At 56.0% G+C, this 19,435-nt stretch overlaps 1 protein-coding gene across 1 annotated transcript; it reads right to left on the reverse strand.

The window, feature by feature from the left end:
• Nucleotides 1–5,455: 5,455 nt before the first annotated feature.
• On the reverse strand, nt 5,456–19,023 carry ITM2C (integral membrane protein 2C). Its single transcript, XM_028105295.2, has 6 exons — nt 18,817–19,023; nt 11,142–11,282; nt 9,201–9,389; nt 7,885–7,995; nt 7,188–7,338; nt 5,456–6,686 (listed from the first exon to the last, which is right to left on the reverse strand). The coding sequence occupies exons 1-6, from the start codon at nt 18,928–18,930 to the stop codon at nt 6,595–6,597; spliced, it is 798 nt and encodes a 265-aa protein (XP_027961096.1). The 5' UTR covers nt 18,931–19,023; the 3' UTR covers nt 5,456–6,594.
• Nucleotides 19,024–19,435: the final 412 nt, after the last annotated feature.

Consider the following 19,435-nt stretch of genomic DNA (forward strand, 5'->3'; position numbering starts at 1 on the left):
ATTTCTGGAATTTTAAAATCTGATTCTTGTCAAACCAATTTTACTGCCATTATTGTTACAAGAGGGCTTGTCCACACTTGAGAAGACTGGGTATTATTAAACTGAAACAAAACAAAACCATAAAACCAATCTCCCCAACTCATTCTATGAGACCAGTGAACTATTAACACTAGAGCCTGACAAGGAGAGCCTGAGAAAGGAAAATTACAGGTCAGCCTGACTAATAAACATATATCAATAACTCCTAAATGAAATATTATCAAACAGAATCTAAGAGTGTAGAAATAAGATAATATGTTATGACTAAATCAGTTACTAATGTTATACACCACATTAACAAATTAAGAGAGGAAAGACACATGATCATATTGGTAAGTGCAGAAAACAATATTTGATGAAAGAATTCAACATATAACCTGATTAAAAATGTAAACTAGGAATTGAGGATAACTTCTTCAATTAACTTCAAAAAGAGTATTCTCCCAATATAGCTAAAATGGTGCTCAAGATGAATTCCCTTTTAGAATCAAGAACAAATAAGATTTATGACTATTACCATGATACCAGAGCTCCTACTCAGTGAGGTAGGATAAGAAAAACAAATGTTTTAATTATTTGAATGGAAGAAACAAAACCTATTCATAATCAATACAGGGCCTATGTAGAAAGTACAAAAGAATCCTCGGATAATGTCCTAGAACAAGGAAGACAGCTCTGCAAGTTCATTGGATCAATGCTCAAAATACTCAAAAATAAATTACATTTCTGTGCATTAGTGACAAAGAGGTATAATTACTATAACAACAAATATAAGAGACTCAGGAATCAATCTAATGAAAGATCTGCAAGACTTCTGAGAAAAGTATAAAGTTGTATTGGAAGAGATAGAAGATCCAAATAAATTTTTCGAGTGCCATGTTCATAGATCAGGACACTCAGTATCATAACAATCTCAGTTCTCTGCAAGTGGATATATAGGTTCAATACAAGTCCATTAAAACCTCAACAGAACATTTCATAGAACTTGATAAATTGGGGGCGCCTGGGTGGCTCAGTCGTTAAGTGTCTGCCTTCGGCTCAGGTCATGGTCCCAGGGTCCTGGGATCGAGCCCCACATCGGGCTCTCTGCTCAGCAGGAAGCCTGCTTCTCCCTCTCCCACTCCCCCTGTTTGTGTTCCCTCTCTCGTTGTGTCTCTCTGTCAAATAAATAAATAAAATCTTTAAAAAAAAAGAACCTGATAAATTGTTTCTAAAACGCATATGAAAAGAAAGGGCTGAGAATAGGCATGGCGCTGCTGGAGAAAATCAAGGTAGGAGACTTGCACTACCAGATATCGGGACTTTTTTTTTTTTTAAGATTTTATTTATTTATTTGACAGAGAGATAGAGAGAGAGAGCATAAGTAGGCAGAGCGGTAGGCAGAGGGAGAGGGAGAAGCAGACTCCCCGCTGAGCAGGGAGTCCGATGCAGGGCTCCATCTCAGGACCCTGGGATCACGTCCTGAGCCAAAGGCAGGCCACTTAACCGACTGAGCCACCCAGGTGCCCCATATATCTGGACTTTTTAAAAGTATGATTATGGTCCAAAGGATAGACCTAATAGGACAGAACAGAAATAGACCTTACACAGAGGGAAACTTGATCACTGTAGACACACACTGCAACTCAGTGGGGAAAAGAAAACAACAAAAACAGAACAAATGGTTATCCCTACCTCACACCATACCAGGGAATAACTTCCAGGGAATATTTAAATGTAATATACAACACATTAGAAGGATTATAAAATAATCCTTAAGGATTAGAAGAAAATATAAGATAAAGTCTCTTCAGTGTTGGGATAGGAAGGATTTCTGAAACAAGTACAATAAGCCAAAATCATAAAGAAAAAGATGGATAAATTTGACTACATCAAAACCAATAGTTTCTGTTCATCAAAGAAACAAAAAAGAAAGTGAGAAAGACAAGTCATAAATTTGGGTAAGATATTTGCCATACACCAGTGACAAAACACATAAAGATTATGTAAGATACATAAATATATAAAGAACTTCCACAAGTCAATAAGGAGAAAACAAAGTATCCAATAGAAAAATAGGCCCAGAGAACACAAAAAAGGCATTTTATTTATTTATTTTTAAAGATTTATTTATTTGTATGTATGAGAGAGAGAGAGAGACTGCGTGTGTGAGTGGGTGGAGGGGCAGAGGGAGAAAATCCTCAAACAGACTCCTTGCTTAGCATGGGCCTCAATCTCAGATCCCAGGAGCTGAACCCAGATCGTGACGTGAACCGAAATCAAGAGTCAGATGCTTAACCGACTGAGCCACTCAGGTGCCCCAAGAACACAAAGAGGCATTTTATAGAAAAGGAAATTTGAGGGTCCAATACACATATGAAACTTGTCCCACTTTCCTAGTAACCGGGAAAGTGAAAATGAAAACCATCATGAAATACCATTTTACCCTCAGTCCATTGGCAAAAAAAAAAAAAAAAAAAAAAAAAATCCCAAAGTTTGTTAACATTAAGTGTTGACAAGGATGTAGAACAAGGAGAACACTTACGCAGCACAGGTGGGAATGTAAATTGGTTCAATTCCTTATAAAAAAAACAGTATGGCAGAATTTTGTGAGTCGAACGTTTGCTTACTTGTGACCCCATAGGCCACTTCCCTTGCACAGGTGCACCGGACGCCTTGTAAAAGAGATGTTCTTGAAAGCATTGTTATAATGGTAAAAAATTGGAAAGAACCCAAATGCTCATTGTTAGGAGGATGGATAGGTAGTTAAATTGCATATTCACATAATAGACTGATATACAGCCGTATAAATGAATTAAATAATGTAGGCATTAACATGGATGACTCTTAGAAATAAAAGGTTGTGGGATGAGACAAGTCAGAGAATAAGACATGTATTTTATGACTTTTTAATAATGTTCACATCCAAGTAAAACTACCCTAGGAGTTCATGAGTACGTGGTAGAATTTTAAAGCAAAGCAGAGAAACTCAGAATAGGCATTATTATTTTTTTTTAAAGATTATTTATTTGATAGAGAGAGACACAGCGAGATAGGGAACACAAGCAGGGGGAGTGGGAGAGGGAGAAGCAGGCTTCCGTGGAACAGGGAGCCCGATGCAGGACTCGATCCCAGGACCCTGGGATCATGAGCTGAGCCGAAGGCAGACGCTTAACGACTGAGCCACCCAGGTGCCCCTGGAATAGGCATTATTAATTAGCCTGGACTGACTAATCAATATAAAGAGATTGGCTAACATGGAAAATTGACATATTTTCATGGTTGTCTTTAGACCTAAGAATAGATGTTTCCTTAATGTCCTGCACAGGATATGGAGGGAAGAGTATGGAGGGGAGGGGCTGGGGTATGTGGCGGGGGTGGGGTGGGGTGTGTGTCTCTGAACATGGGAGCCAACGTTCCCTGCATTCCTGAGCATGAACGCTTCTCCCACCATCTAGAGGTGGTCTCCTTCCCTTCCACTTAAGTCAGGGCTGGTTTTGTGACTTGCTTTGACCAACAATGCAATGAAAGAACGTTCTGGAACTTTGGATTCCAGGCTTTAAGAGGTCTAAAGCCTCTGGCTTCCTCTGGCTTGGGGCTTGGTTGCCAACCTCTAAGGAAGGCCAGGGTATTGGTTGGAGGCCGTGCTGAGTGAGGCGTGGGAGGGGAGGAGCACCTTGGTTGGGGAGTGCGGCCAAGCACCCAGCTGAATGCAAAGCAGGAGTGAGCCGCTCCTGAGAGCTGGCCAAACTCAGCCATCCCTGAGAACCAGGAAAAATAGTAAACTGCTGTGTGAGGCCATTAAGTCTGGGTGGTGGTTTGTTAGCAGCAAATGGAGAGGTGCATACGAGGAAATCAGCAATATTGGCAGTCTTCTGTTTCATTAGGTTGCCTGGTGGGTCTCCAGATACACACTGGTCATGAGGCTTCATCACTTATATCCTTGTGATTTATATGCAGCATTTTATATGTAGTAAATGCTTCACAGTGTAAAATATTTAATAAAAACAACTGCAATTAAACATCTTTTCACGTTTAAGCAATGACCCACTTGAATTTCCCTTGCTCTGCACCGCCTGTTCATAGTCTTTGCCTATTTACCCGTTGGGTTGTTCATGTTTCATGATTTATAGGAATGTTGCATATTGAGGAAAACAGCCCTTTCTATGTCCTAGGTTTCAAAAGCATCTCCCCCAGTTTGCTCCCCCGCCCATAGATCTTTTGCCTTTGTGGTGTTTGGCTGTACATAAATTAGTTTTCCATAGTCAAGTCGCAACTGGTGGGTATCATGCTTAGGTTTTTCCCTCCTCTAAAATTCCTTTAAATCATTTCTTGAGTACTTTTATTTATTTTTTTAAAGATTTATTTATTTGAGAGAATGAGCACGAACACAAGCCAGGGGGGAGGCAGAGGGAGAGGGCGAAGCAGGCTTCCCACTGTGCAGGGAGCCCGATGTGGGACTCGATCCCAGGAGCCTGGGATCATGACCTGAGCTGAAGGCAGACGCTCAACCGACTGAGGCGCCCCTCTTAAGTACTTTTATGGCTTCATATCATCCTTAAAAACGTTGGTCTATCCAGAATTAATGTTACAGGGAAGTAGGATCCAGGTTAATTTTTGTCAAAATGGCTAGCCATTAAAAAGAACCCATACGTGCCCCCACTAAATTTCCTTATATTTAACACAATTTCCAGGCCCTCCATTGTCCTACTGACCTTCTCCTTTGCTACCTGTAACTTCTTAACTATGGTAATTTATAATGCCTAATACCTGAAGGCTGTTCTTTCCCCTTCTGAGGATTTACCAGACCGTTCCCCATATTGACTTTCCCAAAAGAACTGTGTCAAGTTAAACAATAAATCCTATCAGTGTTTTAATTGTGATTGCATTGCGTGTAGACTGACGTCTGGGGAAGATTGCCTTTGAGAACAAGGTGTGTCTGCACTAACCTGAGTCGTTTATGTCCCTCACAGGATTATTGAGCCAGACCAGCTGCAAGGGCATAGGCACCCACAGTCGCCCCAGGTCCCGCCTCTGGGGTCCACCCGGCCAAAGCTCTGGGCTGGCTCTCCCATCGCCTCCTTCCCTGCAGAATGCGACCCTGTGACTCAGGCCAACCTCAGCTCAGACCACCGGGATGGTTACTAATTGCCTCGAAATTGTGTGGAACACTACATCGTCCTTGTGCTTAAGGACAAGCAATAATGATGTCATCTTCCGTGTGGAACTAAATGGGGTGGTTTATGGGCACTTGAAAGCAGCATGACCTTGGGCAAGTTACTTCCGGTCTCCAAAGCCCTTCTTCCTCCTTCCTGTAAAAATGTGAATCTACCTGGCTCGACGAGGTGTGAGGACTGGGGGGTGACGGACCCTCCCTGGCTGAACCCGGCAACGGCCCCACCTCTGCCCAACCCTCCCCGCCGCTCCCAAGTCCAAGTCAGAAGTCAAAGATTTTTATTGTTCTACGGACACTTCTGAAAAGGGATCTAGTTGAGAAAATATACAAAGCATTTAAGAGTTTCATCTCCAGAGAGCACCTAAGTCTGACGGAGGCGTCGAAACCTCCTCTTCAAGGCTCAGGGCTGGGAACGGTTAGCATATTGAATGATCAGTAAAAACATGCAAAAGTGAGAAGGAAAAGGAAAAAAAGGCTGCATTCCCCCAAAGCCGAGGGGGACGGAATTTCAGAACGAGGAGGCGGCAGGGTGTACAAGTACCAGGTGGCTCTCCCTTTCCCCCACATTATCTTCTAAAACAGCTCCAAGCTTGGAGAAAGCAGCGAGCCCACCCCCTTGGCTCTGCTCAGCGCTCAGCCCCGCAGGGCTGCCCGCTGACAGGTGAGAGCGGCCCCCCCCCCTCTGTCCCATCCCTGTGCCATGGCCGCAGGACCCCCCGTGCTTGTGCTCCTGGGGGGTGGGCAGGGCCGGGGGGGCCCTGGCTCCTCCCTTCTTTGGTTCCACTCGGAGAACGATTGTGCTTGGCAGACTGATCCCCACCCCTCACTCCAGGCTCCCGCTGGTGGGCTGAAGGCACTGACAAGAGCCCTGGGGGGGAGCCCCAGGACCCCATCTTCCCTTGTGCTCTGGGTGGGTCCATCCCTGGGCACACTCCCCCATCCTCAGCCCAGATCTGGGAATCTGGACATGGGACTGTCCAAGGAACAAGCCTTGTGGGACTTCCCCAGCTGTGCAGACATTTCTGAGCCCCACACCCCATCCCCGGCTGTCCCCTCGCCCAGGGCCCCCACGAGCCTGGCCCCTCTGTCCAGCCCTTCCCCTGGGCTGCCAGAGCAGCTGGGGGCCGGCCCCGGCGGACCCGACTGCAGGACGGTGGTCACGGCAACCACCTGGTGGCACCCTCCTGTCCCCCAGACCCGGGAGCTCGGAAGAGGTGGGGCCTCGAGAGGTCACGGCTCTGGTACAGGGAGGCGGGCAGGGCTAGAAAGGAACCAGGAGACACGTCACATCTATGGAAAGGTGTCCAAAGTACAAGCTAAGCGAGGGGAAAGAGGACAGCCAGAGTGGCCAGAAGAGAAACACGGCAGAGGGCAGGGGTGGGGCCTGGAGGGGGCGGCCCTCACACCACCCCGCAGATGAGGGTCTCCACCACGAAGGTGTTCTCGAAGTGGCGGATGGCGTTGCAGTTCTTGGCCCCTCGCTTGTTGATCCCTGGGAGGGAAGAGAGAATCTCAGTGAGGACTGTGTCCTGGCCCGGTGCTGGCTGGGCCACAGAGGCTACCAGGGGGACCTCAGGACACTGAGAGGGGGAGGGCGCGAGGGGAGGAAGGGGTGGCCCAGGAGATGACACCCAGACTCACCCGGAGGCAGTGCACCGAAGGGGTGAGAGAGCTCAACTCAAGAGCTGGAGTCAAGACTGCCCAGCTCTGGCACCTTCCCTGCTGTGTGACCTCAGGGGTGTCACTTAACCTCTCTGTCCCTCCGTTTCCTCATCTCTCAAGGGGCAGCAAGAGTAACGATGAGGATGACGACAACTTACAGGCTCTGGGAAGGACGTAAGGAGCGTGAACCTGGGCCTGGCCCGTGGGAAGTGCTAAGTTACCACGAGCTGCTCGTAGGGCTATGGTCTGAGCTCCGGCCAGGCATGGGGGGATGGTGGCTGCGGCCCAGAGCTCAGGGCAGGGGCCCCCATGGGTGGGGCCGGCCACTCACGCCTCCGGGTGGCCCGGCGCCGCAGCCGGTAGGTGTCCTTCCCGCTGCACAGGTGGTAGATGAAGGAGCCCAGGGCCTCCTTGTCGCTGACGTGCTCCGTCACCACCATCTCCTCCTGGATGATGTACGTCTGCGGGAGGTAGGTCCCTCTCTGCGGAGGGGGGCGGCCGCAGTGCCGGGTCAGCATGCACGGCTCTCCCACCTCGGGCTCCCCTGCCCGCCGCCCGCTCCCCTCACCGCTGTCCTGCTCGCTCGGAGTCCCCCGCCACCTGAAGTGCCGTCCACCCCCGCCCGCCTCCCCATCCACAGCCGCCGGGGCTCGCCCTTCGGACGCGCCCGGGCAGTTTCTGGTTGCGCCCTGGTGCTGCCTGTGGGGGAGTCTGGTCTCCCTCCCCAAGGGGGGGGGAGTGCCGCCGGGAGGGGGGTTCCCTGCACTGCCAACGGTGGGGGGGGCCTGGCCTAGGGGGCTAAGGAAGCTGGGCTCTTCGTGAGAGAGGGAGGGAGGCAGAGCACGGTAGGGAGAAGAAAAGGAGGGGCGTTGACTCTGGGCGCGGGGGAAGGAAGATGGAGGAGCCGGGGCCAAATCTGGGGTGCTGGGCCCAGCTGACAGCAACACTCCCACCGCAGGACCCTCCCTTGCCCCAGGCCTGGCGTCCACGGGGGAGCGCCGCGAGATGCCACGAGGGCTCCTGCTCACCTTCACGTTCATGAGGAGCTCCCAGAAGTTTCGGGGGGGCAGCACAATGGTGGTGTTGAGCTCGATAACATAGCACTTGTCCAGGGAGATGTCATGGTAGGCGGTGAGCCCCTGAGCGGGAGGAGGGGCCGTGTCAGGCTCTGCAGGTGAGCGCCTGGCCCCGGCGGGCCCCTCGGGCCACCAGAGCCACCAGCCCGCCGTGCCAGTGTCACGCGCCCCCAATTCCTGCGCCTCGCCTCGCCCGTGTCTGAGGGAGCTTCCGCGCACTACATGAAAAACACCAAGTGTCCAGCGCCTCAGCTGTTATGAGGGCCCTTCTCTGCGGTCACAGAGCTGAGGTGTGGGGAAGACAGTAATGTTCCAAGTGCGCATTTCATCACCCCTGTGAGGTCCTGTCATCCCTGCGGACAGCCTGGAGCCTCAGCAAGAGATGCTCCATCCCTGGCTCCCTGTGGGCTTCAGCGACAAGAATGTCCAGGATACAGAGCGAAGGGATCCTTCTGGAGAATCCCTAGGAAGCTCTGGGAAGCAAGTACGGGGGACAGACAGCTGGGGAGTCTGTGTTTCACTAGCCTCAAAACTGTTGCTGGCAACGGAAGTGCGACAGTTTTGAGGGGGGCTTAGTCGGTTAAGCGGCTGCCTTCTGCTCCGGTCATGGTCTCGGGGTCCTGGGATCGAGTCCTGTGGGCTCCCTGCTTGGCAGAGAGTCTGTTTCTCCCTCTCCCGCTGCCCCTCCCCCACCCCTGCTCGTGCTCTCTCTCAAATAAATAAAATCTAAAAAAAAAAAAAAGTGCAAAGGATGGTTACCTCTTGGGAGGGGGTACGGACTGGGGGGAGGGGCACAAGGGAACCCTCTGGGGTGCTGGCAAAATTCCAAATCTTGATCTGGGTGGCACTGCACGTAGCCTCTGGCAAAATCCACCAAGCTGTACACTTAATGCACTTGATGGCAGGAATGCTACACCTCCGGAAAACGTCAACACAAAATACCCAGTTAAAAGGAACACTGGCCTGGCCCGTGATGGCCAGTGTCTGCAGTGGTCAGGTGGCCGAGGAGAAAATCCACCATGGCTGGCTCACGTTCAGTGATAAACACTGCCTCTATAACAAAAGCAGGGCCTTTAAAATCCTGAGCAACCTAACCCGCCGTCTATTACGCATACTTGCCATTACACAGTACATACTCAAAGGAGGTACTAGGGACACTGGCCTCCTTTCGCTCCTGTTCTCCTTTCTCATGACCCCTGGTGGAAGGGGGGCTCTGGGTCCTCAGGACACCCTTCCACCACTCCTGTCCCAGCCCCGGCCGGCCTCACCCGCTGGAAGTCATGAATGATGTCTGCGGGGTCACCGCCGCCGAACTGGGGCACCGGCACATTGATGCGCTCATAGTTCTCTTCGAGGTAGATCTTCACGTCCTCCTCCAGCTCCATCCGCGTGCGGACCTGGGAGGACAGGGAGTCCTCGTAGAGAACCCCACAGTGGAAGAAGTTGTCTCGGGCCAGCTGGGGGGGGGGAGGTTGGAGAGAGAGACAGACTGGTCACGCAGCGCCCTCGGCACAGCCACCCTGCCGACCCCACCGCGCCACGACCCCAGGGCCTTGGCAAGCGGGAAGGGTGGGACAATGAAACCCATTTCACAGATGGAGAAACTGAGAAACATGGGGAGTCAGGGAGAGGGAGGGTAAGCCGGCTCTGCTGGGTCCGAGGTGGACAACGTCCTTGACTCTCAGGGGCAAACACGGGAGCCCCAGATTGAACTGTGGGTCCCTGTGGGGTGTCCAGGAGGCAGCTCCGTGTCCAACCTCACACAGGTCCCACTACCTTCCCTGGACCCTGTGCCCCTTGAGCAGTCCTGCCAAACACTGAGCCCCTATGTGAACAGCCAGCCGCATTGCCCCCTCATCAAGGGTGGGGAGGCATGTGACATGACTGAGGCCAAGCGGCTGAGCACGTGGACCAATGTGCCCACCTTGTCCCTCTCCAGGGGCCCCCAGATCTGTGCGCAGACTACTGGCCTGCCATCGGCAGAACTGCCCTTTCTCTGTTTTCGTGTGAGCTCTCCCAGGGGGATGAATCATCACACACGAATCATACTGTCCAGGGCACTCAGAGGCTGCTCTGAGGTGCCCCCATTTCCCAGCAAGTGGGGTGGGGTGAGGAGCCCCAGGAGAGCACAAGCTGGGGCTGGGAAGAGAGGGGACCAGGAACTAGAGCAGGAGGGTCCCAGGGTGCTCAGGAAGGGCCCGCGGGAGGGGGAAGATGGGGAGAGGTGGGGGGACATGCCAAACAAAAGGGAAGTCGGCAGGTGTGTGGGAGCTGAGGTTTCCAGGGAAAAGTCACATGGAATACAAAAACTCTTCAGTAATTTCCATCACGGAAAAAACAAAGTAACAAAGCTAAAAATCATTGCTTGAGGGTGGGAAGAGGTCACTTGGTCTCACATGACTGGCAATTCCCAGCTTCTCTGTCACTCAGAAATTCCCTGTGCATTGCACTTAACGATTATTCCTTTGAGCTTTAACTGAACTACCTTGGTGGCACCGTCTCCCGCCCCAGGTCTGGACTGGTCACAAGGTCACCGTGACCATGACCGGTTCTCCTGCCAGCTGCAGGCCCCGACTGGCAGTGTGAGCACCTAACTGGGGTGCCAGCACGGGTGGAGGCCACCCCTTGCAGGAGGAAGTGCTGGTGGGTCTGTCCATTAACCCACTGTCTACCTTCCTTGTTTTATAATCCAAACAAACGTCCGAGGAACGCAAATTCTTAAAGCATGACCCCTGGGCACAGGGTCCGGCTCTGGAGGGATCACAGAGTTCCGATTTCTGCTGGATCTGAGTTTCTGGTGAAAACCCTCCAGGGTGACAGTGTGGGAAGGGGCCACAGATTCCCATCCCGGGCCCCCCACTGCTAACTGTGCTCCTGGAAGAGTTCCCGGTTGGGCGTCAGCTGGGTCTGAAGGCAGGTGAGGGCAGTCTGCCAGGGTCCGCGGGAGTCAGAAGATGGGGCCCTGCTCCCCCCTCCAGGCAAGGGGCCAGGTAGGCTGGCGCGTACCCAGGGGAGGCCCCATGGAGGGAGCACGCAGGGCTTCTGGGCTTGGCTGGGCACCCACTCCCACCCGGGGGCAGGTCACCTGCCGCCCCTCCCCTCACAAGCCCCAAGCACCTGGCTCTCAGCCGCTCCCGCCACATCCCTGCAAGTCCCTCTAAACAGCACCTTTCCCTGAGCCCCGTGCCTCCCTTCCCGAATGGCCTCACCTGTGCAAGGAAGAAGTATCTGTAGATGTAGACGGAGGCGAACACGAGGCCCATGAGCAACACGACCATGCCCATTGACAGGTAGCACACGCCGCCTACAGAGCTCCCCTTCTTGGAGCGCTGCGGGGGGGCCCGCTCCTCCTGTGGATTGCAGGGCCGGCTCAGCCAGGTGGTGGTCCCGTACCTCCCAGAATCCTCCCGTCCCTTTCCCAAAGGAGACCTCACCCTGGGGGCAGGGACTGAGCCTTGGGACAAGGTGGGGGGGCATGTTGGGGACACACAGCATCATCTGGAAGGAATGCCTTGTCAGGGCCTCTCCGGTCTCCTCCCAGGTGAAGATAAACTGAGACCCACATCGAAGCCACGCAGAAGGACCCCCTGGGAGCAGGCCCATCTGCATCACCGAGGCCTTTCGTCCTCTTCATTATCCCAGCTGTGACTACAGTGTCACTCTCTTAAACACAGAATGGGGGAAGCAGAGACATGGCCTTAATAATTGCACCAGGCCCAGGAACCTGTAGGAATTGGGGTGCACTGGGGAGCTGCTGCTCTGGGCAATGGGGAGCCAGGGAAGGCTTCGGATCCACCCAAAGGTGGCAGTGCACAGGGTGGACAGGAACCGGGGCAGTGGGAGGTGGCTTCTGGGCTCCACCAGGAAGGCTGTGGCAGGGAACGGTCACTGGCTGAGGGAGACAGAGGTCCCAGGAAGCCCACGGGGTCCGGGCACGGTGCTGGTCTCCCTCCGGCCAGGCAGCCCTGAGCCTGCGATTCCCGCCGGGCACAGCTCCACCTGCCGGGGAGCAGCCACGGCCCCCCGGCAGCGTCAAGCAGGCTGTCAGGAGTGGAGCCTGAAGGGTGAAGTCTGGAGGCTTCCGGAAGCCGGGGCACTTCTGCCAGGAGGGAAATGTGGCCGCGGTGGCAGTGGCTGCCGTCAGAGAGGCCAGGGCAGGAGGCTCCTGGAAAAAATCTGCTCTGGGGAGCCAGACGGGCTCACGGCAGTAGCCTCGGGGCTGCCAAGCAGCTGTAAGTCAAACGGACCTTACTCCAGGCACACACGTCTGGGCTGGTGGACCACGGTGTGTGTGTCGATCTCACTGCTTCACCCGGAGCTCTGGCCTGAGAGTGTCATGATTCAGGCTCTTCAGGAGCTAGGTGACCTGGGCCATCTCTCATGTCTGTTCGTGCCCCCCCCGACCCCCTCCCCCGCCCGAACCCAGGCCCTCACCTATCCTGGGAGCTGTTGCAGGAACCCAGGTCTGCCTCTGCCACCACTGTCCCCATTCAATCCTTCCTCCATGGGGTCCAGATACAGTCAGGGTGAGGGCAGAGTCCAGTCCCAAAGACCCCCAGCCTCCAGGAGCTGACGCAGTGTAGGGGAAGGGAAGGAGCTCCTGCCTGGAGGCCAGAAGCTTCTCACTCCACAGGGGCCACGAACTGCCGGCTTAGCCCGCTTTGTGCCATGTGTCCTCTCTCCCTTTACTCTGGGGGCTGGGGACCCAGCTCAGGTCCTAGTTACCTCGGACAGATAGGCCCTTATCTCAGCACGGGGGGCCTGGCCTCGGGGTGGGGCATGGGGCCCAGGCCTCGGGGAGCAACGGGGAGTACCATCAGAGGGGCAAATGCCTCCCTGCTTGGGGCTCTCCCACTCACCCATACCCAGGAAAAGGACAAAAGCCCCTGGAGGCCCCTCCCCCTCCCCGGGCACATCCGTCACCAGACCAGCTAGCCCCCAGACTCTGCACCATGGGACAGAGAGGTGCCCTGGCCCACCCTGCTCCCCAACACCCCCGTCTGCCCTCCAGGGAGCTCACCTGGCAGGGGTGGGAGGCCAAACCCCCTGCCTCAAACTCACCAGCTGAGCGCTGGGGCTCCCACCAACTCAGCCCTGCCGCGGGGGGCCTGTGATCCAGACCAGAGAGGCACCCACCTGGCTGGCATCTGCTTAGGGAACCCTGGGGTTCCCTAACCAAGGTCCCACGGGGACAGCTGCTGTCTCGGGGTGGGGGGGAGCCCACGAGGAGCAAGCCACCCAGGGGCTCCTGCAGATGAGGTGGTGGCCTTTCTGCTCCTCCAGAGTCCTGAGTGGGTCCCAAAGAACCATGGCTGACCTGGGAGACAGGCCGGGCTGCCTGCACCAGCTGTGGATCCTGCCCCTGGGGAGGGACATTTTGGTGCAGTGGGGTGAGCGGTCCCTGGAAGTTGAGCGGGGCCCCAGCAGGCACTAGGACCCCACCTAGGGGAGCACTGCAACCCCCACCCGCCAGCTTCTCTCTGGAAATGTGAAGTCGCAGGGATTAAAGGAGACAAAGAATCTGAAAGGCCTTTGTCAAGGATGAAGTGCTAGATAAAAATAGCAGATCTTTCTCAGCTGAGCTTCTCCTTTGCAGGGCCAAGGCCCTGGACAGCTGTTGAGGCTGCACACTGGCCATGCTTTCGCTCCTGCATTCAGGAAAGCTAGAGAGGCAAGCTTGTGAGAACTGTTTTTAAAAAAGAACAAAACAAAACAAAACAAAACAAAGTCATCGGGCCACAAGCGAGAGAGCCTCAGGGGCCTCAGAGCCTGCTCCTCGGCTGAGGTTCACAGACAAGGAGGCCTCTGGTTTTTAAGGCGGTTTTAATGTGGCCTTTCTGCTTCGGGCTGGGGGAGGTGTTTTTAAGGGCCTGGGGAGGGGGTGGGCACGGGGGTGGCTATGTGGCTGAGGAGAAAACGGCCTCTAGGGGGTCCCCTGGGTACCACCCTGCGTCCTTACTCTGTGGGGGTCACGAGGAAGGCTGAGGTCCCCCCCCCACCTGTCCTAGATGTGCAGTGGACATGCCCCTCACGCGTCTGGGGCTAACACAGCTCCTGATCCCACCCCCTACTGCACACCTGAGGCTCAGCTGCCCTGCTCCCCTCCCCAGCCTGCGCCCTGCTGGAAGGCAAAGCAGGACCAGAGCTTGCCAGGAGGCAGACGGGGAGCCATGGACGTCCCTGCTTCGAGGAAAAAGGGACTTTAGACACCAAGCCCCACACAGGAGGGAGGGCCCCTCAATCCTGCCCGGAAGCTGTCACTGCTTACTGGGCCCCACACCACCCAACAGAGAACCTGGGGATTCCTGGCTGTCCCTGGAGAAGCCTGCTTCCTGAGATTCCCCCCAGCTGCTTCCCTTGTCATGCTGGAGACCCAGGGAAATGCCACCCCCTCCCCCATGGAGCAGCCAGGCCCTTGGGGGGGCTTCCATTTAGAAAGTAGAAAAACACTGCCTACTGTTTCCAAGGCAACTGGGCTTTCTGAGCAAAGTGCCTCGCTGAGCACTCGTGTGGGGCACGTGAGCCGGCCGGCCAGGGGGCCGAGAGGGGCCTGGGCCTCCCCTACCCGCTGCACTGAGGCCCGCAATGGCTCATTAAATGGGTTAGCAAAGCCAGGGCCACAGCGGTCAAGGGGAGCCCAGCCAACTGGGGCATTAACTCAGCGGACTCCCACGGCTCCCGGGGAGCCCCCCAGCTACAGTTCCTCGTAACAATGATGTCCAAATTAACTGCAAGCCGATTAAACTACAATTGCAGGCTGCTGGGAGGAGGTTGGCAGGGAGCCAGAAATGCACTTGCTGCAGCCCAGGCTGACAGCTGGAGGGGGAGGGGTTCTTGCCTGGCCTTCCTCGGCTTCATTCTCGCTTTCCCAGGCTGCAGAACAGGTTCAAGGTCACCAATGTGTTGTGTGTGTGAGAGAGACAGACAGACAGCCCAAGTGGGGCTGGGGGGAGTGGGCATCGGAGCACACAGAACTGGGTGAACTGTGGCCAGGTGAGGGCACAATAGGCCCAGACCGCTGGGTAGGTTCCCCCAGGGAGTCATGGAACCCCATTCCTGTCGTGCGGCTTGGCGGCTTGGGCTCACGCCGGGCGAGGAACCGCATGGACCCCCGAGAACTCCCGCACCACCCTCTGCTCTGAGTCTATTCGGTTCCTGACAGTCAAGATGAGACTCCAGAGAACAAAGGCTCCGAAGGACGAGCAGCAAAGCGGGCTGCTGGAAGAGCTCTCCTGGGGGACAAACTTGGAGAGTGTGTTTGTGTGTTGGGGGGTGGGTAGCCAGGCTGCGCTTCCATGATTTTACCATAAACAGTTTTTTTTCTATGAGGAACTCAGCCTCCCTGGCAGTTGCTGACAGCCTTGAAACATGCAAGGACCGGCCCAGAAGAGCAAAGAGAAAAGAGAAGGAAATAGGGAACAGAAAAGCCATCGTGGTGTGTTCAAAAGCGCAAGTCCCCCTGGGAAGGCCCAGGGCAGGCCAGGGACGGGATGCCCGGAAGCACCCCCCGCCCACCCTGCCCTGGGGCAGGACCAGGGGCAGGACCACCTTCCTACAAAGGTCCCTCACTGGGGCAGCGGGTACCGGGGCACTCGGGCAGAAGCACTCCACGCCTGGCCAGGCCCGCCTTCCCGGCTGGCAGGGGACCCTCCCCCAAACACTCCGGGAGACCCAGCTCCCTCCCGCCAACGGCCTGAGGCCAGGACGCTGAAAGTGAAATCTGATCCCCAGGTATGCAGGCTGGGGGAGGGGGCGACGCAGGAGCCATTAATCAAAGGCAAAGCCAAGGAGAAAATTAGCCGGCGCTGAAGAGAGGATGGTATTGAACATGTCTGTCTCTCTCCTCTTGCAGGCCCCCAAGCCCATCTGCAGCCCCCCAGCTCAGTCCGGTCTGCACATGCCTACACCTGGCTGTGTGTGCGCGCGCGCGCGCGCGCGCACGCGTGCACTCAGGCACAGGCAGATGGAGGGGAGAGTGGAGCTGGGTGGAGAGGTGCAGGGCTGGCCAGGAGTAGGCCTCCAAAGGGGAAGAAGGATCTAGCCAGCGCGTGCTAAGAGGGGATGCTTCCCGGCCTGCCCACTTTCCAGGCTGGCTTCTGGCCAGTCGCCCATCAGCACAGGCTTCTCATTACCTCCGAGGCAAGCGCCAAGGGGAGGGTGGGCAGCTGGAGGCCCAGCTGGGCCCCCACCCCCATCCCTTCCCGGCCCACTGAGGCACTTCCTCCCAGCAGCAGGTCTGGGGACAGAATCCTCCTTGTATTTGAGTTTTTGGTCAGAGGCAGGGGGGAGCCCTGCCGTGAGGGTGCTGCGCTGCCTCACCCTGGCCCCCAGGGGCTGCACGCAGGTGGACATTTCATCGAACAGCCACAGGGCAGCTCACTGCTGAGGGCATTCACAGGCCCATTCCCTAAGTGCTCCTTCCAGGGCTTTATATCTGATTTTTGAGCCCAGCTCAGTAACCAAGGAGGGTTCTCAGGTCCCCGTCAGCCAGAAGAAACCTTCTAATAAGCCTTCCTCTGCGTCCCCATCAGCGTGGGGCAAACCTCAAATGCTCTGTCTTGATAAAGGAGAAGGCTGGGCCTCCCAGTCCACCCACCATCTGCTTCAGTGCCCTATTAAATGGTGGCCCTCTGTCTGAATGCTTGACACCTGCTGTGCTCACCGCCAGAGGCAGGAGAGGGAGGCTCCATCCACACCCTGGTTACTGGACACGAGAATGTGCCCCTTGGCCAGGTGAGGGCACAATAAGCCCAGAGCAGTGAACTCTCCCCCCACCCCCTCCAATTCCAGTAGGCGACTGGCAGAACTGACACGGAACATCCAAAGCCCCCTCTGCATCACCTCAAGGCCTTGGGGAGCTATGATCATTTACTGATATGCAGTTGTCTCCTAGAGGTACCAGGATTTTAATCCTCCCACTCCGTGCCAAATTAAGACAGCCAGGGGACCCTGTGCAACTAACAAGGTTTGGGAGGCAGGCTCACGGCCATTACAGACAGCACCGGGAAGATGTTGGTATTTCCATTTCACGCTGGGTGAGGGGGAAGAGAAGATGCTGGCTTTCAGCGCCAGAAGCTGGATATCAGTTATTACCCAGGTGATGCGGGCACCTGCCATCCAGCCCCACGCCATTGGCATGGAGAACGTGCCACTCCTGTGAAATCTGGTGGACCTTCTCAGGGTTTGAATTACATCCTCCTACTGCCTGGTTGGTCCTCCCTTCTGCTGGAATCCTACAGCCCTCAGAGGCAGGGTCTGAATTCCAGGCCTGAGCTGGGGAGCAGGACCTGGGAGAAGAAAGAGGTAAGGTCCCAGCCCTGCTCCCTCCCTGGGCTGAGAGGAGCAGAGGAAGCTGGTTCCTTGGTGAAGGAAGGAAGGAAGCTTGAAGAGACCCTTGCAAACTTTTAAAGCTGCAGACCATGGTCTTCAAATATGGAATGCCCCCTGCCCATTTAACATTAGATGAAGATGGAGTTGCTCTGGCTGGGTGTGCATAGCAACCCCCAACCCAGCCCAGGTGGTCCTGGATGATGCAGTGACCACATCCGGACAGGGGAGGGCTCCTCGATGCATTCCTCACTCAGGGTCTTTGCTCAGGATGTGACACCACCCACCTCTGAGGCCCCTCTCAAGTGTCCCCTCTTTCTCCGCCTGCACACACACCGCCACCCCCGCCCCCCCTAATACTCCGGGCAAGGTTGAATCTGAGCCACAAAACTTGAGGAAGGACCTGGCGCTGAGAAAGAGCCATCAGAAGCCCGCAGCGGGCAGAGAAGGGGAGTGGACAAAGACTTTGGAAGTCCAGTCTCATGCGACCGCTTGGTGCACCCCAAGACCGCCAGAGACTAGGGCTACGTGGACACCTTTGCCGGAGCACAATACAGCCTGGCTGGACCTCCTCCCCTCCCCGCCCGCCACGCGTCCTGCCCTCTCCGGGTCAGACTCCACGCAGCTCAGACAGTTTTCCACTGGCGGAAATGCCTTCTCTCCCCCCGCGGCCGGCGGGAAGGGGGAGGAGGGGGGGAGGACGCCGGAGGGGGCGGAGTGCACCGAGGCCCGCCCCCACAAAGAGCCTCCGGGATGCGGGAGGGCACCGGAGCAGTGGGGGAGCCTCCCTGCGGGATGGAGGGAGCTGAGCAGAGCGAGAGCCCGGAGGGGAAGGAAGAAGGGAGCAGGGAGGTCCAGAAGGCAGGGGGTGGGGTGAGATCTGGGCACCTGGCCTTAGAACCTCGAACCTCGAACCTCAAACCTCAATCCCAGACAGGCAGCCCGGCCGGTCCTGGTTTATTTCCATTTTCTGGTCCACCAATTCAGGTGCAGACCAGCAGCACATTCCCCGCCCCCCGCAGCCCCCCGTTTGGGACGAAATCAACGGCCCCTCCCCCTTCGTTGGCACCGGACTCTCTCCCCCCCCCGCCCTCCCCCCAGCCATTCCCCACCAATCCTGACCCATCTCCCTACTTTGGGGAAACAACGTCCAACCCTCCTCCCATCCCCCACCTGGGGTTCGACTCTCGGCCCCTCCCCCTTGATTAGAAACAGACGCATACCCTCCACCAGCATTCCTCCAACTTCTTACCGGCCCCTTCCCCAGTCTTGGGGCCAGCCACTTAGGGCCCCTCCACTTTGGGAGGAGACCTCGAGCGCTTCCCCACCTGGGGACCAGCGACTCGGACCCCTCCCACTCTTCGGACTTTTGCTTTTGGCGGCCGCTTTAGGAGAGGACCCAAGCCCTCTCCCCACTTTGGGATGGAGGGCCCATTCCGGACCCTCACTCTCTCCGGTCACGGCTCCGGGACCCCGATGCGACTCGAACAGTTCCCGGGGCCGTTGGGGCGCCCCTCGCCGCCCCGACTCCAGCCTGAGACCCCCGGCCCCTCTTACCCGAGCGGGCGTCAGCAGGATCTCGGCGGCCGGGGCCGGGGCCGCGGCCGAAGCCTTATCGGCCTTGTCGCCCTTGATGCCGGCCACGGCGGGCTGGAAGCTGATCTTCACCATGGCTGCCCCCGGCCGCGCGTCCGCCCGTGCAGCCTCTGCCCGTGCAGCCTCTGCCCGAGCAGCCGCGATCTGGGCGACCGCCGCTCCCCGCTCTGCAGGCACCGGAAGTTTGGCTGGTGTTCGCGTCCCTTTCCCTAACCCCGCCTCTAGTCCGCCCCGCCCCCCCCTCCAGAGGAGGGCCTCGGCGCCCGCCGCGCCTGCGCCCCCTTCCCAACCCCCGGGGCGCGCAGTGACCCCCGTGGGGCGCGCCGCTCCCACCGAAGGAGGGCTGAGGTTTGCTCACACACTCTCTCAGCCACTCACTCAGTCCCTCGCTCACTCACTCACTCCATTCATCCACCCACCATCCGTCCGTCCGTCCATCCATCCATCCATCCATCCCTCCATCCATCCCTCCATCCAATCAGGCATGGACTCAGCCCCTTTCGCAGCCTTATCCCTTCCAGCTTCCTCGCCAAGACGAGCGTCCCCATAACACTGCCTTTGTTAAAAGAGTTCGTCCGAC

Source organism: Eumetopias jubatus, unplaced genomic scaffold, assembly GCF_037043125.1.
Source record: "Eumetopias jubatus isolate StellerSeaLion01/CBP00866 unplaced genomic scaffold, mEumJub1_p1.0 scaffold_3, whole genome shotgun sequence".
Taxonomy (NCBI): domain Eukaryota; kingdom Metazoa; phylum Chordata; class Mammalia; order Carnivora; family Otariidae; genus Eumetopias; species Eumetopias jubatus.